The sequence below is a fragment of the Drosophila nasuta genome, chromosome 3 (assembly GCF_023558535.2).
Source record: "Drosophila nasuta strain 15112-1781.00 chromosome 3, ASM2355853v1, whole genome shotgun sequence".
Classification (NCBI taxonomy): Eukaryota; Metazoa; Arthropoda; class Insecta; order Diptera; family Drosophilidae; genus Drosophila; species Drosophila nasuta.
The window spans coordinates 51,804,940-51,819,152 of NC_083457.1; the positions used below are offsets into that span (position 1 = coordinate 51,804,940).

Sequence of the window (14,213 nt, forward strand, 5' to 3'; positions counted from 1 at the left end):
GCGAAATAAATCATGAAACTAAATTGTGATTTCTTGGTTTTGAAACTTTGCTAGAGATTTTGCAATTGCTAAAATGAAGCACACAAAAATATATTGCCTACAATTTAAATATTTAATTTTTAATCTAAATACATTTTGATGAAACACATAATAAAGCTATCATCTTTTTAAGATTGAAACTATAAATAATGTTTATATTTTAAATTGAGCTACAAAAATATGCATCCGAGTCATAAATATAATATTGACTTTTCCTACTCTATTTAAATGTAGTATTAAATACTAGATTTAATATAATAAAATAAAATAAAATAAAATAATAAAATATTGACTTTTCTAAATATACTCCAAATAAAACTTTAGAAATGAGCAACACCCAAAAACCTTATGTATTTTATTATCTTTTAATAAATATAATATTAACTTTTCTTAAAGTATTCCAAATAAATAAATCTTCCAAAACTATTTGTATTTTGTTCTCTATTAATAAATATAATATTGACATTTTAAAAAGTGTTCCGCATCAAAAAAATTTTGAATTGAACCTCATCCAAAACAATTTGTATTTTGTAGTCTATTAAATAAATTTTCATTCAACACGAAACTAAACACATTATGGTGAACAATTGAAGTAAAAATAAAAACCTTCTCACACAATCATAATGAAATATGGCTTTTGCAATCAAATAAATGTTAAATGCGAAATAAATCTGGGCATCAAACAACATAAAATCGATTGTATAAATAAATCATACTAGATTTTATGAATGGTAGCCATGCATTTAGAACGAGTTTATATTGCTGATGGAATTGCATTTTTTAAATTTATTTTCCTACTGAATTTTACTTTTTAAGAAAAGGTAAGTTAAAACCGCCAAAGTTTATAAAAACAATACAACGCTGTGGAACTTTATAAATATATGCATTTCAAACGAGTTTCAAATACGTCAAAAAAACATTCTAAAATTTATATATAGTAGCCATAAATTTAAAAAGGCTTTAAAATACAATTTTTTTATGTACTTATCAACTCTTTTCTAAAGCAATTTTTTTTTAAACGACATCTTATAAAACACGGCAGTTAATAATGCCTAAACAACTTTATAAAATATGATATAATTATGTATTCAGTTGAGTTGCAAATACATAAATATTATATATACAAATTTTACTTTTATATAGAAACCACAAATTTAAGAAATCATATTAAATTATGGTATATTAAATTTTTTCTATGTTACTCTGCAACTGCATTCTTCGCTAAAACAACACTCAGAAAATGGAATCTAAATTAAAACCAAGTAGAAAACTAGTTTAGTTAATAATACCAAATATAATAGTATAATTATATATTTTATTGGAGTTTCAAATACAAAGAAATTGCTTTTGAAACTTTGTAGAATAGACATTAGTTTACGAAAAAGTTAAAGTTGAAATATGTTTATCTCTTACTTGCCATGTTTCCTCTAAAACCAAGTAGTTCCCACCGCAATTAATAATAACAAAATTCTGGAATTTGATATAATTTCGTATTTTATTGAATTTGAATAAAACAAACTAGACAACAACTACTTAAGAGTAAGGTATCGCATAAGAGTACAAGTACAAGTATATGCAAGTTACATAAAAATAGGTTGGATCGCTTTCGAACGTTCGAACGGATATAGTACATGTGTGTGTGTTTTTGTGTTTCTTTCTCTGTATTATCGGATCGAAATACGACTATACAATACAATAAAGGTATACAAATAGGTAATTTCATGTTATTCCCAAAAAATAAAGGCAAAACTTACAGCAATACGTCACAACGGAGCATTCACTTTAGAAGTGTGCGCTAAACGCGAAGTGCGCAAACAAATTTCTCCACTTTCTCCACTTCGACATCTTCTTTCTTTTAGATTTATAATAATATATATGTATATATAGTGTATGTATAATATTTGTATAATCTTTTCATATGGGGGAGGAGGGTTTTTGGGGGAGGTGTTTAGTTTGTGTGTGTTTGACACTAATTATCACTACGCCAGTTTTGAAGCTAAATAGTTAATGAATATATAGTTTAATAGTTTCTCCACCTCATCTGCTGATCTGCTGCATCATGTCGATTGCTCTTTCGATGAGACTAAACCGATAGTTAAGTATTATTGTTATCATAATATAATATGTAGTTACATATATGATGTTTTATGTTTTTATTGCTAATAATACAAGAAAATCAATTAACGAGAGAAAACAAATAAATACTCGTTTATATCATTTTCACTTTCTTTATAAATATTCCCATTCTTTCATCATCTTGTGTTTAAGGCAGAAATGAAGGTAATTTCTTGTTGCTTGATCGGTTTAGTTTCGTATTTTTTTGTAGCTAAGTTCGTTTTCTTTTTCTCTGTTGCCCTATCATGTCATGTGTATGTTCAATTTAGGTACAATTTGTTTTGTTTTGCTTGCTCTCAACCTTCGTTACAATCTATATATATATATATATAGTATAATAGTATTTCCTTTGCTTCAGGTGTGTAAGTATCTTCTCTTTGCTATCCATTTCACTAAATACTAATGCAGGTAGTTCGTTTTTTGTTACGATCACCAGAACTTGTTTGTTTCTCGTCACTTTTGATAGTTTCTCCTTTTTTGTTTTTGTTTTGTTTTGTTTTGGGCTTTAATACTTTGATTAACTACGTTTACTATACGACTAATTTAGTTAGTTGTTTTTTATGAATTTGGCCTAAAGCCTGACTCAAGCGCTGGGTCAGGTCGAATTTCACTTTCCATTCCATTCAAGTCTCTAGGCTGGGATGGTGGTCTGCTCATAGAAATCTGGCTCATCCTCATCGTTGCGCACCTCGCTGCCATCCAGCTGCAAGGGATTAAAGAAAACAGGTTAGTAAAGTATACAACAAGTAAGAAAACTAAAATCGAGTGTACTCGACTGTGAGATACCTGCTACCTATTTAGAAGAAAATTGCGGTAGTTTTGTTAAAATATACCAACAATATACCGAATGCTGTATTTGAGATATTGATATAGTAGTGTTTATAATATACTGAATTAATATAACTCATAAATACTAAAAAATACTAAAAATACCAAAAATATGCCGCAAAAATACCAACAATATACCGCAAGCTGTATTTGGGATATTGATATAGTAGTGTTTATAATATACTAAATGAATATAAATTAGAAATACCAAAATATACCAAAGGATATATTTGGTATATGGACATCTACATATTACATATGTACATACAACATATACCATAGGGTACAAAATATACCAGATTGTCAACCAAAGCAAGAAGCCACCTAGTAGTAAGTAAAAACCTTTAGCTTAAAAATTAAGCTTGCTATTTGATGTTGGTCAATTTTCGGGGCGGAAGTGAGCGTGGCAAAAGTTTTAAACCAACTTCATCTGCGTGTGAATATGACTAGAGCTGTCGAAACAGAATTACAGCTCTATCTTTTATAGTCTCTGAGATCTAGGTGTTCATACGGACGGACGGACAGACAGACAGATAGACAGCTCTATATTATCTCGGCTGTTGACCCTGATCTCTAATATATATACTTTATAGAATCGGAGATAGCTCCGTTTGCCTGTTCCATTCATTTCCTTCTACCCTATAGCTCGCGGGTATAAATATGGTATAAAATGCTATTTACCGCCTGCAACTCCTCGGGCTTGTAGAGCGAACCCAACCAATGTCTGATGGGCACCATTAGAATGAGGAAGAAGGGGAAGGCCAGCGAGAACTTGGACGACTTCACAGTCCACAACACAGCGAGGCAAATCACTTGAATGGTGGTGAACAGATGCAGCTTCCAGGGACGCACACGCTTCACATACTCCGTGGGTGGATAATGCTTCACCGGCATGAAGTAGAGTCTTATGCTGCAGTTGGGGATAAAGAGTAAAGTTTAGTTTTCGAAGTGTTTGGCTAAAGTGTTTCAGCTGATTTGTTTACCGTTCAAAGAGCTGCACGCCACTCATCGAAGCGATCCCCATGTAGAGAAAGACACCAAAGAGCACAGCCATGGGAATAAGACGCAACAGCGGCGACATTAGCACCGATAAGCCAATCATGACGCAGACAAAGAAGCCGGACAGACGCTGCTCCTTCACGTCGATGATGCGAGGCGATTCACCAGGAGCATGTGTGCTAGAAAAGATTTAAGAACGAAGTGTTAATTGGAGTTCAGATTCCGGGAAAATCTTCAAACACTTACCGTGACATTATGGTGACTGAGGAGACGTGTGTCACGGATCTCACGGTGGCTGCACAATGCCAAGGCATGCCAAAGAGGCCGCAGAACGTGTTCAGCAAACACAATAAAACAATATCCCAATGCAGTCCCGAACCCTTCTTCAGGCCACGCTCCGGTTTGTCCACAATCAGTTCCGAGATCTGCGATTCCATGAAGATGAGAATGTAGACGAGCAAAGCGGGAACAACACAAGCAAAAGGAATCCAAGCTTCGAAGTTGCCGCTGAAGCCAATGAACCAACCACGTTTGGAGGCTGCGCTGGGCGTCAAACCTTCAGGCACCACAAGTTTCTCAGTGTAAACCGATGGCACCAGATAATCGATCAGCACAAAGATGGCAATCGAGATGGGCACACCAAAGTCCCCAAGCGCTCGTCGCGCATTGCGGCCCAAAAAGTGTGAATTGCGAAACAGTTTCAGGTAGTAGGCGACCACAAAGGTGGCCAATGTGAGTATGGTGCAGAAGAGGGCGGTATTCGGTTGATTGATGGGCAACTTGTTCGTTGGAGGCGCCACAGTTGTCATGTTCACTTCAGTAGTTTCATTGAAACCAGTTGCATTGTGATGCTCCACGAGTGTTGGGGGAGGCAGATTGTAATCGGAGAGCAGCGGATTCATTTGGTAGATTGAAACCAGCTTCATCATGGTCTCCATAATGTAGATGAGTGTGATCAGTGCGGAGAAGATCTCCTGCGTGAAACGCGTCAGTAAACGCACATAGACGCTGCCCTCAAACGCGGAGACACAAAGTGCAATGATGATCAACCAGATGCCCACATAAACGCGTAACTCGAGGAAATTAATATGGTTCGCAGTGCAAAAGACCATCAGCGCCTCATCAAAGAGCAGCAAAGGTCCCGTGGTGCCGATGATAACAAGAGGCTGACACGACAGACAGTGGAACACAATGCCGACCAAAGAACAGGCAATCAACGTCTCTGAGATGCCAATCCAACTGTCGGTCTTCGCCGAAGCCAAACCACCGAACGTGATGGCCGTGGAGAGGCAGGCAAAGTACATGAAGATGGTCGCTGCCAACGTCTCGGTGTTGAGGCCATCGAGTATGTCGCTTACGTACATGGGCATGCGTCGCTTCAGGTCATTCCTCAGACCGCCCCAGAGTCGATGCGTCTTGTCCATGGGACTCGGTCTCTTCTTTTTGCCATCCCCGCCATCATCGTCGCCATCGCCGCCCGGTGCTCCGGGTCCTCCTGTGATAGCACCCAGGGCCTGTTTCTCCAGCAACGACTTTTCCTCATCGCGTCCGATCTTGATCATTTCGCTGTCGCGTTTCACTTGCAGTGCCTTGATTTTACGCGTGCGAATCCAGTCTTTCTTGGCCTTCAGCTCATCGAAGGGCAGCAGATCGTGGCGATCCCAATTACCCGGAGGCAACACAATGGAATCATCCAAGAACTCATTGATGGCCGAGAGCAGATCACGACGATCGTCGGCCTTGTAGGCAATGGCATGGAAATGTTCGTTGGCCATCAGCGTCGAGATGGAGCGACCCACCTCATGATAGTCCAGATCAAAGTTGCGTGGTCCAAGCAGCACGAACATGAAGCGCACCGGGACGGGCACTTCGGTCAATGTGGGCATGAGCACGCCCTCCGAGAGACGCACAAAGGCAATGGTGGGCTGTTCCAGGAACTCAACGGCACCCACCTGAAAGTTGAGGACTAAATTAGAGAGTTCATGATAATCCCAATCATTAACTTACCAAAACTGTGGTGGCTTCGGCGCCAGCGGGAATGCGCCGAAGTATGGTGTCGTTTTGCAGCTTCTTGAGATCCTCCTGCGAGGATGAGCAGAGATCATCCTTCATGTCGATCTTCAGCTCATTGCTGCGCTTGCTGCCGCCAATTTCACTGGCCGGCATGATCTTGATCTTCTTGTCATCCGTGGTGCCCGAGAGGTTCTGTAGAGTTGCAAAACGAACGTTAATAACTTGTTGGGAATAATGAGTGGAAATTCAACAAAAACTGGGACTAAGCGTGACAAGCAGCTGTGGCATGCAACAAGTAAACCAAAAAACAACAAACATGAAAACGAAACAGGCGTGCGCTTAAGGGTTAACAAGAGAGAGACTGTTTTGTGGTGCACGGTTACGGGTTAAAGCGTTAACACAACAAATCACAATTGAGAACTTGCCAATCGTGGAATTTTTTTGTGGATTGTCTAAGAGGGGTCTACGGAACGTGTCTACACAACACACGGGGCAATTGTGGGCTAAAAAGAAACGCGGCTCAACAGCCAAAGCAAACAAAATAAAGGACACGGAAAAGGAAGCTGATCTATGTATATAGATATAGTTTGTTCAGTTTCCTTTCGTGTCAAAAGAAGTGGATGTAGGGCTGAGGGGTAAAGGGGAAGTTAAGAGGGTCTCTGGAGGTTGTCAAAGAGGGCTATAAACTAATTACACCCAGATACGAGGTCGTCGAGTGTCGCCGATGATCGATGGCACCCAGATTGAGCATCGCTGCCGGTGGGGCACTGGAAGTGACGCAGATGCTGCGTCTTGTCTTCGGCAGCTGTGTTCGTTGTAGTTGATGTAGCTGCTGATGTTGCTGCTGCTGCTGATGTTGTTGCTGCTGTTGCTGTTGTTGTTGTTGTAGTTGCTGTGTCGCCTCGGCGCCCATCCAAAGTAGCTTTTGGTGGAGGTGCGCAAATCATTTCGAGACAAAAGTGTTTCAGTGTAAACAACATATATACATGACATATATTTATATATCGAATATATGTATGTGTATTGTGACGAAACCGAAGAGCAAAACAGAACAGAATTGAACGGAATAGAACAGAACGGAAAAAGAGAAGCGCAGAAACAAAAGAAGAAGAACAATGTGTGAATATAGATAATACAACACAGCACACATGTTGCACAAATAGAGAATTGACAACCTCAAATATATAGAGTAGTATTTATAATACAGTATTGATAGCGTCACAAGCTGCAAGGCTGCAAACCAGAATGATCTAAGGGGTTTACTTTGTAGTTATATGTATTCACTGTCAATATAACATAATATTAATTTCGTTACTATTAAAAAGGACAAGAAGGCTAACCATTTTCAAAAAAAAAGAAGATAATGCGTGCGGTATTATTAAAATATACCAAATAAATATACCAAAAAATACTGAAACATATCGAAAGCTACATTTGGTGCGGTATTGTCAAAATATACAGAATCAATTTATTTGAAAATATACTAAAATATATTAAAGACTTCATTCGGTACATTAATATACCAATACATTCAAAATATACCAAAACCAAGTTGGCAATCCAAGCAATCACTGTATCAATATACCAAAAACAGTCTTTGGTATATTTGTAGTATTTTTGTCGTATATTAATTTGATATATCTTTAAATGAATACCACACTATTTTATAGTCGAGCACACTTGATTGCAGTTTTTTTACTTGTTTGAAAAACTTATATGATATTCATCTTGTAATTAATTCTGTTTGTATTGTCAATTATCTTTTGTTATCTGTTCCATTTTCTTATATTATTCTGAATACATCAATCTTAAGCAAATTTATTAAAAATGTTTCTCTAATTAAAATAAATGATAATTTTATTTTGAATTGAAGTTCATTAATATAATGCAAGAGTTGAGATTCTCTAAAAATTACACAAAGTTTAATAAAAGAAAAATTCTATATTAAGTTATATTAGAGAAATTATTTAAAAATGAAAAATATCTATTAAATTTGCTGAAGATCAATGTATTCACAATAAAGAAAGAAAAAGGAATAGAATAGAATAGAATGTAGAAATAAATTTATTATTATCAGAAATTCCAAGAAGTTATTTGAGAAATAATAATATTATGTTCTTTGCTTTTAAATTCATGGTATTATTATTGTATTACTATTATTACTTGTTTTATTTTACGAATAAAATGTAGTTCATTAAATTCTTGTATCTCCCACTAGTTTTCCTCTGTATACATATTTGGATTATTGCTCGAACAAATAATTTGTAGCATAGATTATTAAAGACCACATCAAAAGACCTCAACTTTATTATACAATATTACATATTGCAAATGGTCAGTAATTATATTTCAAATCGAAACCCGAAATTCAAACTGGTTTGCAGCCTTGATTGTGTGTGGTTTTGCAGCTGTTGACTAGCACATGGAATGTATCTGTATCTGTAATTGTATCTGTAACTGTATCTGTATCTGCAGCTAGGCATCTAGGCATGTGTTTTTGGTCTATATACAATTAGGCGTATCATTACCGATTTGGGTAGTAGTTGCTGTAGTTGTTGTTGTAGTTGATGTTGATGTTGTTATTTTATTTTGGTTGTTGTTGTTGGTGTACGATTAACGAGTGTGTTGGTTGATGAATGTCGAATATCGAATATCGAAAATGTAGCACAGTTATGGGCGTTGCATTGATGCAGAATTGACAAAAAAGAGAAATAGAGAGAGAGAGAGAGAAAGAGCAATAAGATGGACACGACGATGACGACGTGATTAACAAATTTGTTGTTGTTGTTTTTGGATTAGGTTAAATAATGTATAACAATACTCGAATGCTCAAAAGCCAATTTTATTTACACGCAGTTGATAATGCAGTTGAATGAATGCAGTTAGTGAATACAAGTGAATGCACCGTCGAGTGCACTTATCGTAGTAGTTAATTCATCCATCACCATCAATTTGTGGCACTCAATCTTACCTGCAGGCTGGTGTAGCTGTTGTACTTGCGCTTCGTGAAAGGCAACACGCCTTGATGCTCGTTCACGTGGCGGTGGCGTAACAGAAGCGATCGCATAACCGAAGGCTTGTCATTGATGTCGATGAGATCCTCGACGACCATCTAAGGGAATAAAGGGAATAAATTAGTGATTAAATGGTTGATATATAATTTACATAATGAGAAATTACATTAACTTTAATACTAAATAATAAAATGTTCTTGTTAATCTGAATCCTAATATTTTTTATAATTATTTACTTTAATAAGAAACTTCCATAAAGAGATATTATATTAAACTAGTTTAAAATTCAAAATTGTTATTAACACAATATGAATTACATTCACTTTAATAATAAGTAATAAAATGTTATTGTTAATCTCAATCCTAATCTTTTTATAATTATTCCCTTTAATAATAAATTTCCATAAAAGAAATTAAATTAATCTATGTTAGTTTCAAATCCAAAGTTTCAAAATTGTTATTTAAATAATAATACGAGTATGAATTACATTACAAAATGGAATTCACTAGAATTTATATATTTTACTAAGTTTGCATATCAATTTCAATACAAATAATACAAGATTTAAATTGCATTTTGATAAAATTAAAAGAAATAAACAAATATAACAAAAAAGGTTGATTGTATTTTAAGTTCTAAGCTTAGTTCGTGAATTTCAATACAAATAAAATAAGAAATTATATTAAACTAGTTTCAAATTTAAAATTGTTATTAATATAATATGAATTATAATATATTATAAATTGGAATACACTAAAATTTATATATATTTTACGAAATGTGCATTCCAATTATAATACATACATTTATAAATTTATAGAAACTAGTGAACATAAAAAAATGGTTGAAGCTTATATTTTAATGATTATTTTTTTAGTTCTAAACTTAGTTTATTTTTAAATTGAAATTTATTCAAATTTGTAGAAAATAGATAACAAAAATTATATAAACCTACATTTGATCGATTATATTTTAAGTACTAAACTTAGTTTATCAATTTCAATACAAATAAAATAAGAAATTACATTAAACTAACATAGTTTCAAATTCTAATTAATATAATTTGAATTAAATTACAAACTGGAATACACCATAAATTATACATTTTTCTTAGTTTACATTTCAATTTCAAACCAAATAAAACTAAAATAAAATTAAAAAAAAAATAAACAAAAAGATTCAACGATTATATTTTAAATTCTAAACTTAGTTTGTCAATTTCAATACAAATAAAACGACATTTATTTGATGAAATTAAAAGAAATAAGCAAATATAATAAATGTAAGGTTGTAAGCGTGCACTTGAAGTTCTAAACTTAGTTTGATTTAATCATTAATCTTTTATTTACCTGCTCGACGACGCGATAGGCAACGGCGGGCAGATCCTTCTCGTTGAGGTCCAGCAGGACAACGCCCGTTTCCAGGCAGCGACGCAAATTGAGCAGCGAGTGGAATGAGAGAGAGGCAACATGCGGTTTGCCCCAGCGATCGGAGCCTTCCTCGACATCCTCCTCATACTTGATCCAACGAGCTGTTTCCTTCCACTCGCGATCCTCGCCCACGCCCGTGAGTTCATCGAGTTGCACAAAGATCTAAGAAGAGGAAAACCAATTAGAAACCTTATAAAGTATATAGAATAAGCAACCTCACCTCATGGGGACTGTGATCGACTTCGGGCTTCTTGTTGGTGAACGGCGAAATTGTGATTTGCGGCAATTCGCGCAGCTTGATGGATGAATGATGAATCTTGTGGCGTCGCAGAGCGCGAGGATCATCCGAACGATGTGATCTCAGCTCATTGAGATCAGCTTCCTAAATTCGAGAGAATTTCAACGAGTTAGTAAAGTCATGAAAATAGAATTATAATTAATGGGAAAGGTTCTAATGAATTAAAGGACGGAGCTAGTTTAAAAAAGGGATTTATTTGGTCAACCTGTGTAGCCTGTGGCATTTGGCCATTTGTCTACAGGACGAGGATGACACGAGTCCGAGAGCATGTGGAATTGAGAGCAGCAAAAGAGAGAACAAAAGCAATGGTAACAGAGAGAAAGGTGTTTGACTGGTTTTAGTTCGTTTTTGGATCAACTACAAAACCGTTGTCATTAAACGTTAGTTCAAGAGGGGGGAAAAGTTCTTGGTATGGGGGGAGAAATGGGAATGGATTTTAGCTAGAGTTACGGCTGGCCTACCTCCAATGCCGTGTCCTCAGGCTGCACAGAGATCCTACGCGCACCTGCATCACCGTTCTCCTCGATTGTCTTTTTGGGTTCCACGCTGTCCTGATGTGAGAATTTACGTTGTCTATAATACTGATGGCGGCTGTAAGAGAATTGTAATACAGTAAATATATAGCGATTAGACAGAGCGAGCGAAGAAATAATTTTTAAAAAATATGAATCAAAATCTTAAGATTTCGATCTTAAACCAAAATTTTAAAACAACAATTCCTGATTGAAAAATTCTTGAACAAGATAAACAAACAAGAATTCTTCTAGATTGAAAATTCTGGAAACATCCTTTTGATCTTCAATCGAGAGTTTTCTCTTCTAAAAATAAGAATCATAATATTAGGATTGAAAACTTTCGGATCCTAAAAAGATTTTCTGATTCTGGAAACAAGAAAATATAACAATAATTCTTCTAAATTGAAAAAACTTTGTGATCTTCAATCAAGCGATTTCTCTACTAAAAATAAGTATCATGATATTAAGATTGAGAACTTTTCGAAATTAAAAAGAATTCTTGAAACAAGAATTCCTCATTGAAATATTCTTGAAATAAGAAAACAGAAGAATAATTTCTGGATTCAAAAAAGTTTTGAACCAAGCTTTCGATCTTCAAGCATTGGCTTGAATCTTGTTTTCAGAACAAAGCTCTTTGATCAAGTTTGCTACTAGTAAATATTAAATTGTTTACTATTGAAAAGAAAAATTCTTTTTGTTTTACTATAATTTTGGAGCGTTTGAGCACGATTTGAGAGTTTTCTTTCCTGCGTAAGTTTTAATTATTTTAGCAATAATTGAAATAAGAATGTATCCAGAATTTCAAGAATTCTTTAAATAAAAATAAATTCTCGAATTCAAGGAATTTCTTAAAATAAAAATACATTGAGTTTCAAGAAAAATACAATCTAGAATTTTTGTAGAATTTTGATGTTGATTTACAAGTTTTCCATCATCATCAGATTTTTCGTTATTCTATGTAGTAATATTTCTTGAACATACCTTTTTCTGCGTTTACGTTCGTGCGATTGATCCGTGGGCTGTTCATCATAGCTCAGACTGGGCGGTGTGATGACAATTTTCTTTTTGGCATCACCGAATTGCACGTGCTTTTCATCAGCGGAATTATCCGAGTGATCGCCGTGTCCAGCACGCTCCGAGACTAATGGGAAATCTTCTGGTATATCATCATAGTTTTGTGCATTATTCAATGGCTCCGTTTGGCTCTCGTATTCCGAGTCCTCCTCAATGTTGAGGTCATTTGTGCGTACTAAAAGAATACGAGAGAGAGAAAGAGATTAACATAATTCCAGATTAGTTTTATACTTCAATATTTTACCACTGCTCTTTTTGCGTGATCCAATGGGCAGCTGGCTGTTATCCTGAAACGTGTTCACATCGAATTTGTCTTTGCGCGGATTTGAGCCGGCAAAGACTTTATCCATTTCCGAGTCCAACAGCACTTCATCGGGATCTTCATTGCCAGACTGCAAAAGAGAGAGAGAAGAAGAGGGTAAAAAATATGTCAGTTGCATTGGTTACACTCAATTGCTTTGCGCGCTGGTCACGTTATCTGAGTCAAAACAACAAAATACTTTTCAATTAAAAATCTATAAAAAACGAGCAAAAGAAAAACGTCAGTCACATGACTTGGCAGCATCACGCTGTTCATTGTTGTTGTCACTTTGTTGTTGTCTCTTTGTTGTTGGCGCGTGACGTCGCCGTCTTGTCATGTGTAAATATAATTCTGTAAATATTTAGCAGAGAGGAGAAGGGGAAGGGGAAGCCGCTATGACTTCCCACTTTGCAGACATCATCATCATCATAATCATCATCGTCGTTGTCTTTCCCCCTGTTGATCATTTTGCTACGCACCATCTGAGACCATATATCATACAATAGAATGGAATCATCTTATTTTTTTTTTAAGTACTTTTAATGGCGTTACTGTTAATTGTTTTTAATCGAAATCAATTGATTTTCATAGTGACGAAGGCATTGATTGTGCCATTTCAACTGTTTTGTCTCAGCTTGTTTTTCTTTCTCTCCATCTAACAAAGTATTTTGTGATAAACGAGCTTAGAAATATTTATTACATTTACCAATATTTAAATCAATCAGCATTCAAACTGTTTCAACATTTTGTAATCAGTGCGAAGGCTAAAGGCATCAACAAGTTGATTAGACAATTTAATTGCGTTAAAAAGAAAATAAAGTGCGGGTGTAGAATAAATAGAAGATATAATGAAGAATCGATTTAAAAGATGATTTATTATATTTAATTTGTATTCCTACTTTTCTCAATCGACTTGTATAAGCAAATTTCTTTATACAATAAAGTGCGGGAGCAGACTAAATAAATGATATAATGAAGAAGAGATTCATCTATGAATTTTTGGAATATGATTCATTACAGTTAAATTTCATTCCTAATTTTTCTGAATCGAAATGTAGATGAGCAAATTTGTTCCACATCAACAAGTTGATCAGACAATTTAATCGAGTTATAGAGAAAATAAAGGGAGCAGAAAAAATAAAAGATATAATAAAGAAAAGATTAATCTAGGAAATTTTGGAAAAATATTTATTAATCTCAAAGTTCATTCCTATTTTTCTAAATCGAAAAACTAAACTGTGTGTAAGCAAGTTATTTCTAAATTTGTTTTTCGGAATTTTGGCGGATGCTTTACTAGACTTAAACTTTTAATTAAAATGTAGATAACTAAATTTCTTCTATATTATAATATTAAAAGTACCACATCAAATTAACATTAATTTATAGTATGTAGCTTAAGCTTTACATATTAACAGAGCTTTATTGACGGTTTCAAAAACACTCAAGAATGTTTAAAATTTAGTATATTATGAATTTGTCGTAGCCAATTTCTCAATGTCTCATTAATTTAATAAACAAATTTTGAGCTTTTACATAAGACAACAAAACAAAAGTTCTGTATTTGATAAATTTCATATTTTTCTTTG

At 34.7% G+C, this 14,213-nt stretch overlaps 1 protein-coding gene across 8 annotated transcripts in view; it reads right to left on the bottom strand.

The window, feature by feature from the left end:
- Positions 1 to 1,515: 1,515 nt before the first annotated feature.
- Positions 1,516 to 14,213, bottom strand: part of LOC132789181 (band 3 anion transport protein) — a 38,115-nt gene continuing 25,417 nt past the window's right edge. For 3 of the 8 annotated variants that reach the window (XM_060796984.1, XM_060796985.1, XM_060796989.1), the window contains 14 exons: positions 12,571 to 12,718; positions 12,234 to 12,501; positions 11,199 to 11,328; positions 10,943 to 10,972; positions 10,660 to 10,821; positions 10,359 to 10,601; positions 8,966 to 9,106; positions 8,523 to 8,540; positions 6,689 to 6,916; positions 5,989 to 6,186; positions 4,228 to 5,933; positions 3,966 to 4,160; positions 3,664 to 3,892; positions 1,516 to 2,857 (listed from right to left, as the gene is read on the bottom strand). In XM_060796984.1, the coding sequence (XP_060652967.1) occupies positions 2,786 to 2,857; positions 3,664 to 3,892; positions 3,966 to 4,160; positions 4,228 to 5,933; positions 5,989 to 6,186; positions 6,689 to 6,916; positions 8,523 to 8,540; positions 8,966 to 9,106; positions 10,359 to 10,601; positions 10,660 to 10,821; positions 10,943 to 10,972; positions 11,199 to 11,328; positions 12,234 to 12,501; positions 12,571 to 12,718 (3,768 nt within the window). In that variant the 3' untranslated portion in view covers positions 1,516 to 2,785. The remainder of the gene's footprint in view (positions 2,858 to 3,663; positions 3,893 to 3,965; positions 4,161 to 4,227; positions 5,934 to 5,988; positions 6,187 to 6,688; positions 6,917 to 8,522; positions 8,541 to 8,965; positions 9,107 to 10,358; positions 10,602 to 10,659; positions 10,822 to 10,942; positions 10,973 to 11,198; positions 11,329 to 12,233; positions 12,502 to 12,570; positions 12,719 to 14,213) is intronic. The other 5 variants (XM_060796987.1, XM_060796986.1, XM_060796988.1 and 2 more) reach the window with 5 other exon arrangements.